We start from the raw sequence: 21,092 nt of genomic DNA on the forward strand, positions 1-21,092 counted from the left end.
AAAGAGAAGGCAGACAAGATAGCTGATCAAGAATATGTTTTATAAAAAAAAGGTCAAAGAGTGTAAGAAACTAAGTGACATTACTCTAGTTTGGACAGTTTTTAACATAAATTTGTACAAACGTAGAGCCCAATCAAAAATGGAAAGGTTCACTGGGACAAAGCGTGATTGTTCATGCAAATGTAAGAAACGTAATAGAAAAACAAGTAATAAATGCAAAGAGATAACAGTAACATGTAATCAAAAAAGGTATCGATTTTAATCAAAAAGTACATACGTGTATTTTATAGATGGGAACGTCTGTTACCCATAGTGTGGTTAACATGCGTCCAATCAAAAACTTAAACACTGCTCTGTTAAGCGTTAACATTCCCAATGTCAACAACCGATCTGGCAAGACATGTGCATGTAATTAAAGCTCCACTAACAACAAGAGGCCAACAAAGTCACTCAAGTTTGCGCTCTAACTTTCGCGCATCGCTCGTTGGTAAATTGAAATTACGAACGTAGATCGTAACTTGAACTGTTATCAGCCATGAGCAGCGAGAAGTAAAGAGCAATTGGCTAAAACGGTTTCGGGCTTTTGCGCGTATTAAATGTTAAAAAAGGTTCATGCTCCATTCAATTTTAGTTAGTTGCTATATTAACGTCAGACCAGACGCGCTAAAGGCGGTTCTAAGTCGCGGAACTGTTTTCGCATGTAGCCCTGAGGATCGTAGCTTGACTCGATTTGCATCCTTGTCCTTTCTGATAATAGTCAGTGTTGAGTGCTTGTCAAACTGTAAAAAAGTCGGTCAGTAATAAGTAATAACGCATAATAACTGACATACATAAATTGCCGACAATTGTGTTGAATAAACATGATTATGATCATTTCCCTTGGACGTGATAAGTAAAAGTGTGGAATAATTTAATAAATGGTACGTTTATCTACGACTTGTAAATGTTATACTAATGTGTAAAAAATAATACGTAAATTAAAAGAAGTAAACTGGATTTTTCTCTACATACAATACTGAGTACGTGTTTTGATTATTTGCGAAATATTTATAATCGGATTATGAACAAATACTCGAAAGCTTACTAACTTACTTAAAAGAGAAAAAAATAATACTTCATTGGTTTTACATTAATTAATAATAATAAAGTTAATAATAATTAGGCTAAAATAAAGACTAGTAGCATTTACATCGTGTATTAATACAAGTACAGTATTTAAATTGGGCTCAACACCTGTTTCAACATGCGTTCTATAACGATGACAAAACACTCTTGGCTTTAAAACACATGAGATTTACACACAATTTATAATAAACATAATAATCAGAAGCGGACGAATTAACATAAATAGCAATGAAATTTTTCAAATTATAAATTCCTATGGCACTGATGACGGTTACATTGACGTCAACTATAATTATACCTTTATGTTCTTTTGTGACGCTTTACTAAATACTGCTAAATGCCAAAGCTATGCGTTTTATTGGAGCGATTTTATATTGTCTTGCTGATCAAGAATATATGCACATACTTTATGGGTTTTACCCACTTCTTCTCCCTGTTACATTCATTTGGAAAATCTCACGATACCCCACTTTCAACTTATTATAAAAACGTCAAAGCGTATAAAAACCTAGACACTATTATGAATTGTGAGGATTATATAAGCAGCTTTATTTAAGTGTTACGTGACTTTTGCATCGGTATTCAAAGTTTCCATAAACCAAATTAATTTGTCATGAAATGTATTGCTATTATATCACACACATATGGTAAAACTGCATGAGCCTATAAATTAATACAAAATAAATATTTTATACTACTATGAATCATGGTAAATCCGTATTTATACTTTTGGTCCCAACACTTCACAATACTAGTGTATCCACTCAGTTGGAAATTAATGTACATATGTAGGTAGAAAGTTTTCGGTTTCAATTTAGTTGGATACATTTTCATTGGAAATCAACAGCAAGCTGCCCTTGACAATCAGTCTCTGGTGAACCACCGGGACTTACCTTTTGTGTGATTTTGAATATTTAATTATGGCTTACTGTTTGTAGTCAAGCTTGAACTAGGGCTTAGTAACAAATAATCCCCTGCAACTGACGCGTGAATTATTTCTATCAATCAATTGTTAATTCAATCATTGAATTATTTACGATGACAGCTATAAAAGCTGATCTCATGGGTAAGTAAAGGTCTGATTGGCTCTTCTTATTTAGCAATAAATGAAATTATTTGCTCAAAGAGTGTAAGAAACTAAGTGACATTACTCTAGTTTGGACAGTTTTGTACAATTTGTACAAACGTAGAGCCCAATAAAAATGGAAATCACTGGGACAAAGCGTGATTGTTCATGCAAATGTAAGAAGTGTGTTATATGTGTGAATTATACAAGCAATTAAATAAGTATGAATATATTATATGTTCTTACATATATATCGTAAAGTAGAACGGACTAAAGTTGGTACAGACAAGTTATTCATACACTTTAACTAGGCCATCGCAGCAAACACACGAACAAACTCACAAACACACAATAACTTACACGTCATAGCAAATTTGGCTGTAGCGTCAGCTGTGACACAGGAAAATTTAAATGTGAATGCTTACCCGATAGTTCTGAATTTTCTATACACTTTGACTAGGGCATCGGAGCAAACACACGCATGCACTCACAAATACAAATACGCAGAACACTAAAGCGTGACAGCGATTTTTCGCTGTAGTGTCAGCAGCGATTTCGTAAATATTTTTAAATTGCTTAATATCGTTTTTTTCGATTTGCGGGGGAGGGGGACGAAATAATTAAAATTAAATAAAAGCGATTAGCACGCGTACCACCTTTGTATATACAAAATTTGGTTGATCTAGCTTTTATAGTTGCTGAGAAATAGGCACTAATACAGACATACATATATACAGACGGGCATGCCCATATCGACTCAGTTTGTCTTGCCTCCTGTTACATACATTTGCACAACTTTATAATACCCTTTTCCATTTTTTATAAAAATGTCACAGTGTATAAAAATAATAAAAGCGTATACGCGTCGGCCAATATATTTTATTGTACATTAAAGAAGCAGTATGTTTTTAAACTTAGTGCGCGATGGGCCGCCTCGTGGCCAATATGGCCACATACCCTTTGTCACTTCCACGTGAGAATAGTCTGGCTACGATACATCATCATCCGTTCATCTTCCGTTTCTGTGCTTTTCATAATTTTTACTTTTCGTGTTATGCATTGCATGTCGTAAGCATGTTGATCGGTCTACTGAGGAATCCTTAGTCAAGACCTTGCTTATTTTTTGTAAGTGTGTGTTTTTGAGAACAGCGTGTTTATTAATTAAATTTGTACGTGCACTGCGTGTTGACTTTGCTGGCTTCCTGGCGTGCTGGCCTTACAGATGGGTCCTATCAGAACTCACAGTTCGTACGCTTATTATTTACAGGGCCTAGTAAATCACATTTAACTACATGTGTAAGCTGCTCACATTAATTTATATATACAAGCAAATATACATAATTTATATAAGTAGTTCTGCGAGTATAATAAGATAGTATCTCTGGGTATAAAGCCTGACCCTTTGCTTTATCCCACTTCGGTTGTTGCTATTCTGATTGAAAATAATGCTAGTTAATAATTAATAACTAATAAATAAAACAGTCGCTTTTTCCGGATGTAATCAGAGTTTATCAGAGCATTTTACTTACTCTAATAAGCCCCGCATTGCCAACATTTTTTTTGGATAATGTTATTACACTATTAATAAACAATTAATTTTAATAGATAATGGAATACAACTGCCAATATTATAACTCTTTTTTTCAGGACACTTAACAGTTCAGCATAATAGTTTGACTTTGGTATGGTTACATGAAACCACACAATCAACAACGATATCACATTTTAAACGATATCACATTTCTTTAATAAGATAAATTAAGTCCATAATTATGAAAAATTGACAATGGAAATGGCAGTAACGGAGCAATATTTAGCAGATCACAAAAAGGGTTGCACCATCGCAAAAATGAGAGGTGACAGAAACTTCAAATTGACATCGCCACTGTTGTTGGCCATCTGTCTGTTCCCGTTGAGCATCCTGTGTGAATTTAATGAGTCACAAACTGTTCATAGAGAAAGAGGTTGGTAAATCTAAATTATCGTACAAATATTTAAGCTGTGTCGTCAATATTTTCTGTTCATAAATTATTAATTACATTAGTTTTTATGCTCAAAGATGTTAACGGCACACCTCGGTCAATTCTAAGGCTACGTGTTTACTGTTCAAATGCATGTATATATATATTGGCACACAATAAAACATTGTTAAATCTGATTTACTTATTCAGAGATAGCTAATCAGATTTTTTTTATTTTTACATTTGAACATTTAAGTAGAAACTTTCTATTTTTAAATGTCCCGAATTCGTACAGATTAACAGAAAAGGCTATATCAAGAGGCCTCCCACAGCTTTTTATGTAATCACAATCACATATAAATAACTTAATCAAATGATTTATACATTACTGTGATCCGAAAGCTAGAAACCTTATCCAAATGTCATTCTCTTCAATTGAAATCATAATTGGTGCACATGACGCTTAGAGAGAGTTTCTTTCTTTCTTATTATTGATATTTTAGTGCAATGGATTTAAGCTCCATATATAAAGTATTTTACTTTTACTAGAAAATGAATGTCAGCATAACTTAATTAAAGACTTCAAGACAGAGCCTCACCTTTAATGAAACAATTAATTTTTTTCATGATCATGCCTTATTAATTTTAGTTATGATTACTGTTTTTATTTAGTTATGCCACTTTCTGTAAAAATTAGAAAAATTGCAATGTACGAAGCAGAAGGAGGCGCGGCACATCCAATAAATTGTATGTAATCTTCAGCAATGATAAAATTATCGGTTTGAGAGTGCGTTAAAGTTAAAATTAAATGCTAAAAAGATTTGGTGTTAATATTTTTATTCACTTTGATTTTTATTTGATTTGCGCAGCAGAATATTCAAATTTCAAGTATAAACTCGATCTGCGCCGGATACATGTTTTATAAAAAAATGTCAAAGTGTCAAGATCTATGTATGTACATATATGCATTTGCAGGTGTGGCGAATGTATTTTTTTGTTTCTCTAAACAAGCAAACAATGAAATTGCTCATAACCATTTATAAATAGCAGCATGTACTATTCGCTATCGAATGGTAAACCATTTCGCTCTTAACATATTTTTGTATTACACAATATATTTGACGAAAACCTGCAAAAGTTTATTACATACAAAGTCCCTTAAGGGCAATAAGACTTGCTTTTGTTTATCAAGACTTTTATCTCTGTCTTTGCACACAACAAATCGCTGCCAACACCTGAGCAAACACTTAGCATGTGAAGTAATAAATTGCGTGTTATAACAACATCGAAAAATTCTTGTTATTAAGTGCCTTCGAGTTTTCAAAATAATTTTAAAATTTGTTACAATTTCTTATAGACGAAATACATAATAACTTTTATTTACAAAAGTTAACTTTATGTGCTATTAGGGGCACCCTAAGAGCACAACTCTTGAGATGTGTAGAAAACTTTTTCTATTTTTCATTAAATTTGGGCGCAACCAACTTTTATATACTCTTTGACATCGCAGCAAACATGTGTTTATGCGTGCGTTAGTACGCTTGTGTTTTTAGGGGTGTGTGCACTCTTGCCGTTCTCTGGTACGCACTTACAACCACATACACACAAAACAGTCAAGGCATTTTGCGCGGGAGGGCAGAAAAAATAAAAAAAAATAATAAAAGCGCTTTGTCCAGGGTATATGCGCACCTACATACCAAGTTTGGTTGCTGTAGCTCTTATACCTGGGTCTGACTCGCCTCCTACCTTATTATAAAATGTCAAGTATATAAAAACAAAGTGACCATTAAAGTTGGGCGCAACCAACTGTTATACACTTTGAATAGATCATCGCAGTAAATACACGCATGCACTCACAAGCACTTAAACACAAAACACAAACGCGCACAGCTCGTCTTCGCTGTAGCGTCAGCAGCGACGTTTGTATGGCGCGTCAGCAAGTCCACCCCGGTGTATATATCGTTGTGTAATTTTCGACATCGGTCAAAAACATGATATTTGATATTTATTTCAGATTTTGAATTATTGTTTTTATTGCTTAATATTTAAAAAAATAAATATAAAAGCGATATGTCCTGGTCTTAGGAGCACCTACATACCAAATTTTGTTGATCTAGCTCTTATAGTTGCTGAGAAACACGCACTCACACGAACGGACGGACAGACGTACATAGCTTTATCGACTCTGTTAGTCTTGATGCCACGCCTCCCTCTCCCTGTTACATACATTTGCACAACTCCATGATACCCTTTTGCAATGTGAAAGTGTATAAAAATAATATATGATTAATAGCTACTTCTTGTGAAAACATATTGAACTGTTTTAAAATGTGAAAATCTTAAATTACAGAAAACACTTACTGCGAATATCAAGAGAATGATACCACAGTGTCAAAGGAACAAGGAAGCGTTTGGTTTGACACAAGAGACATTTGTCTGGTATACTCGTGCATCGCAGCAGCCGATTTGAAGTTGCAACCACATATAGTAGTAACCCCTATTGACTGCAATGAATTCTATTGCAATGTGGTGAGTATTTATGTAGACCAAAGGGTCGTAGTTAAATTGTAAGTAGAAATCGGCGTTAAGCAGTCGAATTACTAAAAAAGAATCAATGAGTCGTCAACAACAACAAAAAAATATGTACGAGAAATACGAATATATCGAATAAAAATCGAGTGAATTTGTTAGAATTGTAGAAAAACTAAAGATAAAAAAGTTCACATAAAAATATAGTAATATTCATTTAATCAAGGCATTGCCAAATGTTCAATCTGAACCGAAAAATAAAATATTTACTACAATAAAAAATAAGTCTAATTATTGAAATAATATTTCAGAAATATGATTTAATATCATATCTCTGTGGTTTTTACGAAGTTTTCACGAAAATTGAAAAAAAGTTTAGTCTCCACTTATAATCTCATATTTTAATTCAAAAATATATTAAATTTCAAAAGATTTTTAAATGTTGATTTATTGCAGTCATAAATAAAGATTTGTTTAATTACTTACTTTCTATAGATTATTATTGAAATAATATTTCAGAAATATGATTTAATATCATATCTCTGTGGTTTTTACGAAGTTTTCACGAAAATTGAAAAAAATTGTATGTTAATTTTAAATTCAAAAATTATATTTAATGCAAAAGATTTTTAAATGTTGATTTATTGCAGTCTGGTCTTAGGAGCACTTACATACCAAATTTTGTTGATCTAGCTCTTATAGTTGCTGAGAAACACGCACTCACACGAACGGACGGACAGACGTACATAGCTTTATCGACTCTGTTTGTCTTGATGCCACGCCTCCCTCTCCCTGTTACATACATTTTGCTCAAGCTCTCCAGATATCGTCCTCAATTGTGAAAAAAAGTTTAGTCTCCACTAATAATCTCATATTTTAATTCAAAAATATATTAAATTTCAAAAGATCATGACTGCAATAAATCAACATTTAAAAATCTTTTGAAATTTAATATATTTTTGAATTAAAATATGAGATTATTAGTGGAGACTAAACTTTTTTTCAATTTTCGTGAAAACTTCGTAAAAACCACAGAGATATGATATTAAATTATATTTCTGAAATATTATTTCAATAATAATCTATAGAAAGTAAGACATGCAATTTACAATCTGACTTGTTATCCTCTACTTTATTAGAAGAAGAAAATCACTTAGTTATTCTCCTCGATCATAAACTGAAGTTTGATAAAAACGATGGGCAAAGAGATTCGATGATCGTTTTGTAAATTTATTGGCTCTTGTGGTTGGTGTCCGAAATACATTCTGTAGCTTTAATTGGGTTTCATGTTTTCTTTTACCGTAAGCCGTATGCATACGTTTGTGAGTAGCAAAATCTTAAATAATCTTGAGTAGCTTAGTAATGTAGCGACGATTAAAAACTTATTAGGCACTTTTATAAGTATACCCTTTTAAAAGAGTCTTACATTGTCGGTTTTTCAGGGATCTGAGTTGCGTAAAAACCCCAAAAGCTGCTGCGGCGAGTGCATACAAACCCATTGCCAGCACAATAATAGTCTTTATGCCATCGGCGAAACTTGGCATAATGATGCAGACTGCACACTGCTGGAGTGTAGCCAATTGGAAAATGGCGAAATTATAATAAATAGTTATAAACGATTTTGCCAGCCAATCCCTACTAACTGTCCGCCATGGCGAATAGGTAGAAATAAATGCTGCCCCGTTTGTCACCCAGCTTTTTCTTCTCGAGCTGAGCTACTAGACGATGTAGAAAGTACAAGCGATATCTGGACTGCAGAGTGGTACCGACGACATCCATGTGTACGAGACTGCCAGATTGGAGCAGAGCCAATGACATGTCGCTACACCTTTGTGGTCGAGTGGTATCAGACGTTTTCTAAAGCATGCTTCGATTGTCCATTAAACTTAACGGACTGCTTTAGGCCACACTGCGTTTTAGGAGATGGTCTGCAACGTAGTATAACTGTGGTCAATCGAATGATGCCTGGACCCGTCATCGAGGTGTGCGAAGGTGACCAAATTGTCGTGGATGTTAAGAACAATCTTCTGGGCGAAAGCACCACTATTCATTGGCACGGCTTACATCAAAAGAAAACACCCTATATGGACGGAGTGCCTCACATTACGCAATGCCCAATTCCCCCTCATACCAATTTTCGCTACACTTTCCCGGCGGATAACTCCGGTACACACTTCTGGCATTCGCACACCGGAATGCAGCGAGGCGATGGTGTCTTTGGAGCACTTATCATTCGACGGCCCAAAAGTTCGGACCCACATGGTGGTCTGTACGATTTTGATCTCAGTGAACATGTATTGGTTGTACAAGACTGGATACATGAACCAGGCTCCAGCATATTTGCCAATCATCACCATTCCCGTGGAGATAATAAGCCACACAATATTCTGATAAATGGGCGTGGTCGCTACTATAATCGCATATGGGCAGAGGCAAAAAGACAAAACCGAATGGCCACAGAGGCACCCGCAAAATCTCCAGCAACACCAATTACAGCTTCACTTCAGATAGACAGCGAGCAACTAAAGTCAGATAATTTTAAAGCATGTAGGTATTCCCCAATTCACTATACAATTTAATCTTTTAACCACCGATAATTTTGTTTTTTTTTTTCTAGTAGCAACAGCTATTAATCCTGGTGTTGACTCATCCAACGGGATGGAGGTAATGGAACTAGCTTTAAAACGCCATGCAATGCATCAAACCAACTCTAATACTACTGCTCGGATAGCGTCTCTAGGCGAAACTCATTCACGTCAGCGACGTGGAAACGTTGAAAAGATACCGTTAGAACAAATACCCCATCAAGTATATTATGTAAAGCGTGGATTTCGTTATCGCTTCCGCATTGTGAACGCAGAGTACCTTAATTGCCCAATTGTGGTATCTGTGGATAATCACAAGCTGATCGCTATTAACTCGGACGGATATGACATTGAAGCAATGGAAGTAGGTTCTATTGTAACGTATTCGGGAGAGCGCTTTGACTTTGTACTGAATGCCAATCAGCATGTGGACAACTACTGGGTGCGTCTAAAGGGACTGATGGATTGCAGTGAGCGCTTTACCTCTGCCTTTCAGGTGGCTATATTGCGCTACGAAGGTGCTACCGACGAAGAACCAATATCCGAACTTGGGTATGCTCACAATGCCACAGGCATTGAGCTGAATGTAATGAATCGGGGACCTGGCTATACCGATACAAAGACAGTTGCTGAGATGAGAGCACTGCCGATTTACGATAAGGTCTCTGGAATTGACGACGATACACTCAAGCCAGAGGCTGACTACAAGTTCTTTGTATACTACGACTTCTATCGAAAAGATAATCCTGAATTTCATCACGGCGATTATTATAGCATGAATACAAACATTTCAAAGGAAAACATACTCTACACACCGCAGCTTAACCACATATCACTGAAATTTCCTTCTATGGCACTGCTGCCGCAGCGCAATCAACTGAATGACGAACTTTTTTGCAATGAGACGAGCTTAACTCAAAATGGTATCGACTGTCGCAAACAATTTTGCAAGTGTCATCATGTCCTGCAAGTACCTTTAAATGCAGTTGTAGAGTTTATTATTGTAGACGAGGGATTCACCTTTTACGCAAATCATCCATTTCACTTACATGGCAATGCCTTTCGCGTGATTGGATTGGAGCGCCTCGGTGAAAATGTTACAATTGAAATGGTAAGTTTATATAGTGCACACTCAATAGCAAGAAAATGTAAGCTAATCTAATAATAGGAGTATCGACGTACCAGATCTTTTGGGCCTGTAACTCAATTGAACTAATTTGTCTAGTGACAAAGAATTAATATATTTTTCAGAGTCTTCCATGATTTCTTCTGCCTATTGCAAAGTGTATAACTTCGAACCGCACTGTCCATATTGAAAGTTGAAATGTGAATAACCCCTAATTATTTATCCGATCGTTCTGTTTTTCGGCATCTGTCAAGAACATGATAAAGCGTTTTTGATATTTATTTTCCATTTTTCCATTAAATATTGAGGACGTAAAAGTTTTTTTATTGAGTGGCAGGTGGCAGCACATAGAAAAAAATATTAAATTAAAGCGAGTTGGCTCGTGTATAGAAGCACCAATATAGAAAATTTGGTTGCTCTATATCTAATAGCTTACTCAAGAAACAGTTGCTCATACATACATCTAGACGCACGGTCAGTTTGTCAGTTTGTCATGCTGATCATATATATACCCTATGGGTCTGCCACGTCTCCCTCTCCCAGTTAAATATTCCCTCATTTGCACAACTTCATAATAACCTTTTCCATTTTTTATAAAAATATCAAAATGTATAAAAACATTAATTATAAATAGTAAATAGAAATTTGTTTCATGCAGGTAAAACAACTTGATCAGTTCAAGTTGCTTAAACGCAACTTAATAAATCCACCTGTTAAAGATACAGTCACAGTTCCGGACGGCGGTTACACAATTGTTCGCTTTGAAGCCTATAATCCAGGTTATTGGCTCTTCCACTGTCACATTGAATTTCATGCTGAAATCGGAATGGCACTAGTAGTTAAAGTGGGGGACAACGATCAAATGATGCCGGTACCTCGTAACTTTCCTACCTGCGGGGACTATGTGCCTGATTCTCGTGAAGATTCTGTAACTTCGACCACCGAAAATGATGAAAGCAACCCAACTCAGGCATCACCAACGACAGGGTCAGCGACACCGAGTTTAGCATTAGAATCAAGTTCATTGTGGGTTTTTCTAAGCTTGCAACTACTAGTTCGTGTTCACTGAACTCTCTGCATATGGGTTTCTATAATGCTTACATGACACTTGTGCAACTTCTGTCGTCTTTATATATAACAGATAATAATCTTTAATAATTATTAAAATAGTATTACTAATTTGATTCTTGCATTCAGCAAGTGTTTTAACTATTTGTTTATCTGTGATTGTCTCCAGTGTTTCAGTAGAATTAAGAACAAGCCAAAATGTATGTAAATAAAGGTTTTCATAAGAAAGAAACGAAATCATTTTATTTTACCGTTTTATATCCATTTATGCAAATATAACAATAACACAAGTAGGCCCAACTAACAACTAACATATACAAGTTATATAAACTTTGACAACACACGCACGCATTCATAAACATACATACACACAAAACAATACATACACAAAACGTTACAGTTTGTTTTCGCTTTAGCGTACGTCGACTGTAGTATTTATCCGATTGATCTGAAATTTTGTGATTTATCCGTTAAATATTATGGGTGTAAATCGATTTTTTTTTCATTTACGGGGAGGAGAGGAATCATATTAATAAAATAAATGCAATTTGGCTTAGAGCACATGCAAGGTTTGCATGCTCTAGCCCTAATAGTTGCTAAGAATTAGTTGCTCAAACAGACAGACAGGCGGACATGGCTATAGCGACTCAGTTTGTCTTACTGATCAAGAATATATATATTCCACCTTCTTTCTGTACACACACATGCACATCTTCATAATACCATTTTCCATTTTTTATAAAAATAGTGCATCAAAATACAGAATTGTGGGATAAGTCCAAAGATCGAGTTTATTTTTTATTTAAATTTTTTTTCTTATCGAAGATTGAGTTTATTTTTAAATTTCATTGCTCACGGCTGTACCAGCAGTCTTATCTGGTGCAGAGGTGGAATCGGCAAGACTAATCGTCGACAGATATCACGCAATATCAGCTAATGCAGCGGCCTTTGGCAGTGACCTACGCCACAGGTCACTGGCCATTGAATATAGATTATGTACTCAAAGGTATCATCTCTATATACAGAGTGCTACTCCACAGTGAAACATGAGCATATAAAAGAGGAATTGGTTCAGCAAATCGTTAAAACCGTTGCCTTAAGAGAAACTGAATTATTATAAAAATCAAACATGTACGATTGGACTACCAAGAATGTAGTGTATGTCGGCGGCTTCAGCGGAATCGGCTTCCAGCTAGTGAAACTTCTTGTGCAACAGAAACATCTCAATAAGATTAGCATCATGCACCGCATAGAGAACGCTGAGATAATGAAAAAGTTGCAGTTTGAGAATCCCAATGTTAAGGTTATGTTTGTGCCGGACAACATAATGGAGAAAGCATCCATTCAGTCTGCAATTACGAAAATGGGACAATTGATGGGTTATGTCGATGTACTTATTAATGGTCAGGACATATTGCTTGACAAGGATGTAGAGACAATAATAGGCGTGAATTTGGTAAGTTAAATCAGTTTTCAGTTGAATCAATATTTATATTAAAATTTTTGTACCTTTTAGACCGGCATGATTCATTTTACTATGACGGCAATGCCATATATGGACAAAACCGAAATGGGCAAAGTCGGAATAGTTGTAAATTTGTCCTCCGTTTATGGACTGGAGCCAGCACCAATATTTGCTGCTTATGCAGCTGCCAAACACGGCGTCCTGGGCTTCACTCGCTCGATGGCCGACAGTCACATTTTCCAAAGAACCGGAGTAATATTTACTGCTATGTACCCAGGACTAACCAACACTGAAATAAGATGATGAATTTGCGCGACAATGTCACATGGCACCAATCTAACCAGCTTATAGGCGCAATCGATAGAGCTAAATGGCAAATGCCAGAGGAAGCAGCAGTGCAAATAATCAATGCTATAGAAAATATGAAAAATGGAAGCATGTGGATTATTGACAAGGGGAACCTTAAAGAGGTAGTTCCCCAAGCTCATTGGCAAATATAAAACCTCTTTTATAGAAGTCTTATACCAACCAAAGGAATTTTTGAAAATAAATGACCAACTTTTATATACATTTTGACTAGGACATCGCAGCAAACACACGCACTCACTCACAAACACATACACACAAGAGAGATAACGCGTTACAGCTCGTATTTGTTGTAGCGTCAGCCGCGACGCCGGGTATGGCGCGTCAACAAGCGCACCCCGCTGCCTATATTGAAAATTAAAATTTGAATAATTCCTAAGTTATTTAACCGAATGCTCTGAAATTTTCGGTCGAAAACATGATCAAGCGTTTTTTTTCTTTAATTCAGATTTTTAAATATTTTTTAATTGCTTAAAATCATTTTTTTCAATTTGCTGGCAGGAAATAAAAAAATGAAATAAAAGCGATTTGTCCCGGGCTCCTAAGCACCTACATACCAAATTTAGTTGCTCTAGCTCTTAAAGTGGCTGAGAAACACGCACTCATACAGACGAACGGACGGACGGACATGGCTATATCGACTCAGTTTGTTTTGCTGATCAAGCATATACATACATTATAGGGTCTACCACGCCTCCTTCTCCCTGTTACATACATTTGCACAACTCCATGATACCCTTTTCCAATTTTTTTCAAAAATGTCAAAGTCTATAAAAAGGTACGGATCGACTCAGTTTATCGTACTGATCAAGAATATATATATTTTATGAATTCTGCAAAGCCCACTTCAACTTGTTACACGCATTTGAAGAATTGTTACGAATTCACAAAATATTATGTATGCTTATATGGTATATTTGGTATTGATGATATTCAATTTTTGTTTTTAAAAGTCTTTTGCCAAAAAAATACTACCCAAGGAATGCTTTCACAGCCTAATTGCACAATCTTTTGTCCAACATATCATTCAGACGAGATTCAAATTCATTTTTTGTGTAATTTAGATTTGTTCGCCAAAACGCATCCAATAATTTTGCTTGGCAACGGCCAACTCCCATCATCGATCGCCAATCAGCTGCAAATTTCGGCTCTTTGTGATTTTTCAAAGGTACGTGGACTGGCGGAAATGAGCAGTTATAGTGGCGTTTACTAGCCTGTTGGAGCGGAAGTTTAGTTCGTTTACACATTGCGCATTCAAATTTGCGAAAGAGTGAATTCTCATCGTTAGTGCGATCTTCTTGAAACTGGTAGCTACGTGTCTTCAATTCGTGTATAAGTCGCTGATTCTGAATTCCTTTGACAAGATCAAGCTTGTGATGTAAATAAGCGTTGTAGGCAGTTTCGTTTAATTCCAACTGTTGAAGATATGCAGCCAGCGCTCCAGCGTTGGGAAAGTCCTCTATAAAAATGGCAGAGTCATTATTGGGTTGCCAGTCCTGCGGACCAAATATGTAAGGATTTACCTAGTTAATTTAAGTTTAAAGTATTCTTACGCGTATGCTTGTTGATCCAAAATAAATTGGTATCACTCCTATAATTAGTGGGCGCCAAAATTTTTCGGTGATGTAATCCTCACATACTCCATTTTCAATGGCAATCATAAACTTATAGCGCGCTAGAAAGTGTAGTATCGTGGGTGAGTATAGATGATTAAGATAATCATTTTGCATGCTAAAAAAAATTGATCTTGTTATAAATATATATGTACACAGCCATGAAGAATATAAAATTTCACCTCTCCGGCAAATCTCGGTTGTGCAAGCACCCACCGTACGAATCCACTGGAATGTGTTTCATTAGCTCACGCACGTAATCTTCACGTCCAGATATAGTATTACAGTCAGTTTGAAGAAACACTACCGGAGCCAAACTCATATCATGCTGATACACATTCTTTGAGGATAAGCCCATATGTATGTCGGAACGGGTTAGATCACTTGCTTGGGGCAAATACTGCGTGGTCAAAGGTATGCTACTATATCTACTAAATGTAGATGTAAAATTAAAATGTTGCAGGAAATCATCATGGGGCACAAAGGGCACGTTTCGCGGTGATTCCTCGTGTAACAAAGCCCAGAGTTGATTATCGTAACGGGGCATTGGAAAATCATATAGCTTTAAATTAGATCCATAAAAGAGCACCATCTAAATTTAATAGAAGTCTAAGATTAGCATCCCTTTGCATGCTATTGTACATACAAATGTATGACATACATACATACAAACGTATGTATGCATTTACTTACTTGAGAATGCCGGAAGCGATACCGATTGTTAGTCACTCGGCAAATTTTCAGACCGCAATGCCGGATCTCGTCGTAACGCCAGCTCATATCTTGAGTCCACCAAAGAAGCTCGCTGTTCACCTCCAAGCTTATCGACGATTGCGAATCCAACCTTGTCATGTTCCAATAAAACAAACAAACTAAGCATAGCGAAGACAGACACAAGATCACTAGCTTTATGCGGCGACTGCACTTTATGCGCATGATTCATTTTTTTTTCGTTTCGTTTAAATCTTGCCTTAGTCTCAGCTTTTGAAATGTATGGATATGTATATTTTACTCCCACTCAAGGAAAAAAGTTTTGAATTTGAGTACAAAAGCGTTGCCATTTAAAAGAAACAACTGACAGTAGAGAGAGCAAGAGATATTCTATCACCTGGAAATATTTGTAATATATTTTTGCTGTTACTAATATTAATTACTTTGGAGATAATATAAGAATATATTTATAAAATAATTTTATATGAAAGCAAATCAGTGTCATCCTAGCATACCTTATGAAAGTCCCACAGAACCATCACTAATTATCGACGGATATACATATTTTGTTTATTTCACTATATATTTCACGCAAATGCCTCAACGTATGACGTTCAATTTTATAAATCCAATGTATTTTAAACTCCTCTTTATATATGTAGAAAATTTCAGCTCGATCTGATACACAACTTATGTACGTATGACGCTTCAACAAAAACATTCTGTGCCGTATTGGGTGCGACCAACTCTACTGCCCGCTTGTTCCCCATAATTTTAATTTTTATATATATATATATTTTTTTTTATATACCCAAAATAATCGATAGTGGTTAAAGTCCAATCGATAGTTATACGTATAGCTCACTCAGTCATTTAAGCGAAAAATCTGGCAACGCTTGTAAACACAAAATAAATAAAGAATCTGATTTAGTTTTGCTTTTAGTTAACTTTAAAATTCAAAGATATACAAATTAAATAAGGAAATACTGCATACCCATTGCACCATATATAAATACGCAAAACTCTTGATACAAAGTGAAAAGAAGACGTCGCATGAACGAGCTAACATATATTTACAAACATTGACATAACACGTCAACGCATTTGCGGCACGAATCCAACGTCGACATTGACGATAAACCACATAGTTATAATACGGGCAACAGGCCAGCATTTACGAACTATATTTATTAGTATGTGTTATGGCCACAGTAGAGCACAAGTCAACAGCGACAGTGACAACGTCAACTGCAGGGGAAGTTGAAATACCGGCGGACAGAAAACTATCAACTGCCTCTAATTTCAATAACAGCTTCAATGCGCCCAGCTGGCACAGCTGTTACTATTGCACACGGGAACACTTCAAGAACATTGGACAATTTGTCAAGTAAGTACACTTCATTGCTCTAATCCCTAAGTCCATAAATTTATTTACGATCATCATTGTGCAGTCATTTGCGAAGTCGACACTGCACTCGGGAAGGCGGTTCATTTGTATGTCGCTATGGATTTAATGGAGTTTGCGCCTCGCTGCCACTTGACGGAGTTTCGGATCGAGATTATGATGCGCATGTGTCAAAGTATCACGTTAATCAACAAACGCAGGAGCTGCCACCGGAATGGGGCGTTTACTCAGCGGCCCAAAACCTGCCTGCCGTCCTGAACGATCCACAGCGTGGCAAACAGAGTAGCTTGTTTACTAAAAAGTGGGGTGAACATTTCATAGAGCGTGTGCACATCCCAGCCAGTCCTCATCTACCGGACATCACCCACTCGGACTTTGCAGTTTACCTCGGCAGCGTTGGCAAGCGATATCGCTGGCACGAGCGGCGCCAGCAGCAGCAGTTTTCATCGACGCCCACACCGGAACATTTAAGTAGCGTGCCCATTCCAGATATTTTTCTTAAGTCCCATCTCCAACTACACCATTCAACCACCTTCTCCCAAGTCTTTCCTAACTACATGCAATCTGAACCAAACGCCAACGGTCCCTCGATCCAAAGCACTGCTTCGAGTTCCATTTTAACGGTGCAGAAAGTCGGCAGACACCTACAAGAGCAACTGTCCCACTATCTTGACATTGTAGAGGTCAAAATTGCGCAGCAAGTGGCTCAAAAGTCCGGTGCCTTTTTTCATGCCATGACAACACAACATGCCATTTTAGCCGAGATGGAGGAGGCGGCCGAGCAGGTATGCACACAAAAACCAAATTAAGTCTCTTAATAAACTTTATTCAATTACAGGTGCGTCAGTTACGTTCAGCTCTAGCCCATCTGCACGGAAGTACTGTCGTAGATAGTTTTCGTGTTATGCGCTATACACAACGTAGACAACATTATATTGCAACATTGGATAAGCTCCGCCTTATGGCCACCGTGCACAAAACTCAGCCCATGCTGCAGTTGCTGCTTGGCACCCAAGACTACGTGGCTGCATTGGACTTAATAAGCACTACGCAAGAAATTCTAGCTGCTGAGCTGCTTGGGGTACACTGCTTTAAGCACTTGCCAATGCAACTGGGTGAAATGGAGAAGCTCATCGATAAGATGCTGACCACTGAATTTGAGCGTTACGCAGCAACGGATTTAAATCGGCCTTTGCTGGAGGGTGATCTGGAGAGCGATAGTGTCTGCGCTGAAGAAGACAAGCTCGTGGCCATTATAATGGGATTGCTGCGCAAGCAAAACTTTAGTTTTGTACAGAGCTACCAGCAGGAGAGCGTTGCCACAATTCGAGCCATTATTAAACAACTACTCATTGAAGTTATTTCACGCGGCGACCATGAAATGTGTCTCACCGGCGCAGGTGAACAGTCTCTAGACCTTACTCTGGTTGAGTGGTTGACACTGCTGCAACGTGCTAGTCGTGCTCTTTGCGCTGTTCTCGACCGAATCAAGTCAGTTATATGCATAATGCAGCATACTGTCGATGCTGCAGCTGGCGGCAGCAATCCAAGCTTGAAGAATAAGATGCGCGAGCATGCTGTTAACTTAATAGATTCTGAAGCCTTTCTCAGCAGTACACACCATGAAAAAATCAGTACTCAATTAGACCAACTGCTACAATTTGTATGCCATTATTGCCATGAGCGTTGTGCCAACATCATGTCGCCACAATGCCTTGAAAACAGTTTCGCAAGCGAGGAGGAGCTGCTGCAACTAGCTAGTATTGTAAACGAGTTTAGTGATGCCACCCAGAGCATCTGTGATACACCCAGTGTACCATTACAGCTGGCTCTCAAGGTACAGGCATCACGTTACGCACAACGATTTCACTCCGAGCGCAAACAGAAGCTGGCATTACTGCTAGATCAGGAGCGTTGGCGTCAGGTGGACATACCCTACGAATTCCAGCGCATCATCGATCGTATGACTGTTAGCGACTACGTGAAGCAGTCTGCGCCTACGCAAGGACATCTCATTACCTCCAATGGTGACAACCCGGGGAACCCTGTTCTGCTCCTGGAGGGTAAGCAGCCCTTTGCTTTGGTCAGTGTAGCTCTGATGCTTATTCAGATGCTTTATGAGTATGGAAGCAGTGCGCATCGGTTATCTCTTCTGATGACTTATCACTCGCGTAACGTCGTTGATCTGCTGCGCAGCTTTAACTCGCGCAGCTGCCAGCTGATTATTGGAGCGGGAGCCATGCGAGTGGCCGGCCTGAAGACCATCACAAGTACGAATTTGGCATTAGTCTCGCGCACGCTGCAACTTGTGATCTATCGCTACCTCATGAGAAAGCTTTGAAGAATGAGCGGTCGAGGCATAATGACGCGGTCATATCGTGCCCCGTAGAATGAACAAATAAGATTCATGGAATTGTTTCGGAACGCGTTGCTGCACAACTGGAAACATGGGAGGCACGGCCACCAATACCATCGCAGTCCTTCAGGCACATTTCAAGGCATCTGGTGAAGCTACATGAAGCTATCGCTGGCGTGTTACCAGAGCAACAGATACATGAAATCTACGGTGTGGTGCATCGCAACTTTAAGGACAAGTTGAGGGAGCAGTTGTTGAGGCTAAACATTAACAACAATGGCGGGCCACAACATGGTGTGGTGACTTCTGAGCTGACCTTTTACATGGAAACACTACGAACGCTAAAAGCTCTTCCGCCGTCACAGTTGGATAATGGCATCCTGGAGCAAATTTGGCTTTACTGAGCTGACCCCGGCATAATTTTAGTTGCGTATGATTTGAAAAATCTTAAGCAATCAATAATATTTGTATCCTTTCTTTGTTGTTTCTGTCTCCTTACTTTATACATATTTGTAAACATTTTGTTTTTATTTATGTAAGTATATTTCTGTATTTTAAATATGAAAAGTTAAGAATTGAAATTGTATGTTACACAATCATGATTTCCAGCCTTTTTTTTTACATTATTTAATATTTCATATAAGGGTAAGATTGCAGCGATGAATTATTAATTCTAAAAACATAGCCTGAAATCACAGATTATTTAAGATGGGAATGCAAATACCTACATTTTTTATATTTACCTTTGCAAAATTAGAATGCACTTAAGAATTATGAAGCGTATAAATGTATTTTTCATAGGGTAAGAGCCATAAGTGAGTTACATTTATAAGACGATTCAGTATATAACATTCGCAAAACTATTGATATATCTAGATTTATACATTCCTTTGCACTTTGACTCAAATCGAAAAGGGCTAGCAGAGTTGGGCATTTGTATGTAACGTGGAAGGAGCTGGCACCATAAACTTATAGTATTCTTGATAAGCTAGCAACTTGTAGCAGCGAGCCGCGTTTGCGTCGGAGCGGACGTTGTATGGAGCTAGTAGATCCATCAACATGTCAAGTATTTTGTTTGTCCCTCTTTTGTAAAACAATATGTTCCTGGACTTAAAAGACCATTGTTAAAGATATTGTTTGGATGAAATTCAGAAGCTATAGGCAGGTCTCTCTCGCTCGATCGGATACTGATTATGGGTTTGTTTTTATGAGCGACTCAACACACAATGTAAGATGCACTCCTCTGACCCTACACGGCATTTCTATGTATATCCACCTTACAGATACTCAGATCTGACCTCGTCAACTGGTTAAGGGTTATTGCGTACAAATCCCATTCAAATATACTATTAGATTACTATGGTATATGCTAGTTAGATTTAAGCGAATCTACGCGACAATTTTAAATATTAATATTGAACGTATATGGAGCATACGCTAGTATACAAATTTCGTAAATTTAATGCATCCTTAATTAACTAATGGACCATACATACATTATTAATATGTAGCGTAAATTAATAAATATTTTATGATTAAGCATACGGGTGTAGTTTCAGTTTTAATATAACAATTATACATATGTATAAAAGAGTTTGTGCTGACTGGCGTGTGATGGGTGATCGCTATATCGGATATATAAGCCGTAAAAACGAGAATATTGAAATTTTTACAAAAATTTTAGCCCACCGGAAAACTGAATTTTCTTCATAATAA

The 21,092-nt window shown here is 37.2% G+C and overlaps 4 protein-coding genes across 6 annotated transcripts; 3 read left to right on the forward strand and 1 right to left on the reverse strand.

Annotated features, from left to right (window-relative positions):
- Positions 1–643: 643 nt before the first annotated feature.
- LOC108600530 lies at positions 644–11,549 on the forward strand. Of its 2 annotated transcripts, none has more exons than XM_017988181.2 (6): positions 644–920; positions 3,839–4,155; positions 6,503–6,681; positions 8,124–9,228; positions 9,299–10,377; positions 11,051–11,549. In XM_017988181.2, exons 2-6 carry the CDS (start codon positions 3,978–3,980, stop codon positions 11,459–11,461), a joined length of 2,952 nt encoding a protein of 983 aa, XP_017843670.2. In that variant the 5' UTR covers positions 644–920; positions 3,839–3,977; the 3' UTR covers positions 11,462–11,549. The 2 variants fall into 2 exon arrangements, with proteins under 2 accessions (XP_017843670.2, XP_017843672.2); XM_017988183.2 differs by having other exon boundaries at positions 9,302–10,377.
- A 595-nt stretch (positions 11,550–12,144) lies between these two features.
- Positions 12,145–13,558, forward strand: LOC108600531 (fat body protein 2). Its single transcript, XM_017988184.2, is given in 3 exon segments — positions 12,145–12,916; positions 12,977–13,222; positions 13,225–13,558. Coding segments are annotated over 3 exon segments (774 nt in total). The 5' UTR covers positions 12,145–12,589; the 3' UTR covers positions 13,426–13,558.
- A 520-nt stretch (positions 13,559–14,078) lies between these two features.
- LOC108598647 (alpha-(1,3)-fucosyltransferase B) lies at positions 14,079–16,349 on the reverse strand. Of its 2 annotated transcripts, none has more exons than XM_017985358.2 (5): positions 16,131–16,243; positions 15,598–16,012; positions 15,087–15,496; positions 14,845–15,022; positions 14,079–14,787 (listed from the first exon to the last, which is right to left on the reverse strand). In XM_017985358.2, the coding sequence occupies exons 2-5, from the start codon at positions 15,838–15,840 to the stop codon at positions 14,287–14,289; spliced, it is 1,332 nt and encodes a 443-aa protein (XP_017840847.2). In that variant the 5' UTR covers positions 15,841–16,012; positions 16,131–16,243; the 3' UTR covers positions 14,079–14,286. The 2 variants fall into 2 exon arrangements, with proteins under 2 accessions (XP_017840847.2, XP_017840848.1); XM_017985359.2 differs by having other exon boundaries at positions 14,665–14,750; positions 14,815–15,022; positions 16,131–16,349.
- A 181-nt stretch (positions 16,350–16,530) lies between these two features.
- Positions 16,531–19,886, forward strand: LOC108600983 (vacuolar protein sorting-associated protein 54). Its single transcript, XM_017988846.2, is given in 4 exon segments — positions 16,531–17,002; positions 17,067–17,805; positions 17,859–19,413; positions 19,416–19,886. Coding segments are annotated over 4 exon segments (2,844 nt in total). The 5' UTR covers positions 16,531–16,817; the 3' UTR covers positions 19,781–19,886.
- The last annotated feature ends 1,206 nt before the right edge of the window (positions 19,887–21,092 follow it).

Source organism: Drosophila busckii, unplaced genomic scaffold (assembly GCF_011750605.1).
Source record: "Drosophila busckii strain San Diego stock center, stock number 13000-0081.31 unplaced genomic scaffold, ASM1175060v1 chrUn_01, whole genome shotgun sequence".
In the NCBI taxonomy this organism is placed as follows: Eukaryota; Metazoa; Arthropoda; class Insecta; order Diptera; family Drosophilidae; genus Drosophila; species Drosophila busckii.

What these genes read in the sequence shown, in the direction of transcription:
- LOC108600530 (XM_017988181.2), top strand. Translation starts at nt 3,978, where the DNA reads ATGGAAATGGCAGTAACGGAGCAATATTTAGCAGATCACAAAAAGGGT. An exon ending in GTCAGATAATTTTAAAGCAT is followed by an intron (nt 9,229 to 9,298) that starts GTAGGTATTCCC and finishes TTTTTTTTCTAG; the next exon opens with TAGCAACAGCTATTAATCCT. An exon ending in AAAATGTTACAATTGAAATG is followed by an intron (nt 10,378 to 11,050) that starts GTAAGTTTATAT and finishes TGTTTCATGCAG; the next exon opens with GTAAAACAACTTGATCAGTT.
- LOC108598647 (XM_017985358.2), bottom strand. Translation starts at nt 15,840, where the DNA reads ATGCGCATAAAGTGCAGTCGCCGCATAAAGCTAGTGATCTTGTGTCTG. An exon ending in AACCGAGATTTGCCGGAGAG is followed by an intron (nt 15,023 to 15,086) that starts GTGAAATTTTAT and finishes AATTTTTTTTAG; the next exon opens with CATGCAAAATGATTATCTTA. An exon ending in TTGGATCAACAAGCATACGC is followed by an intron (nt 14,788 to 14,844) that starts GTAAGAATACTT and finishes TTTGGTCCGCAG; the next exon opens with GACTGGCAACCCAATAATGA.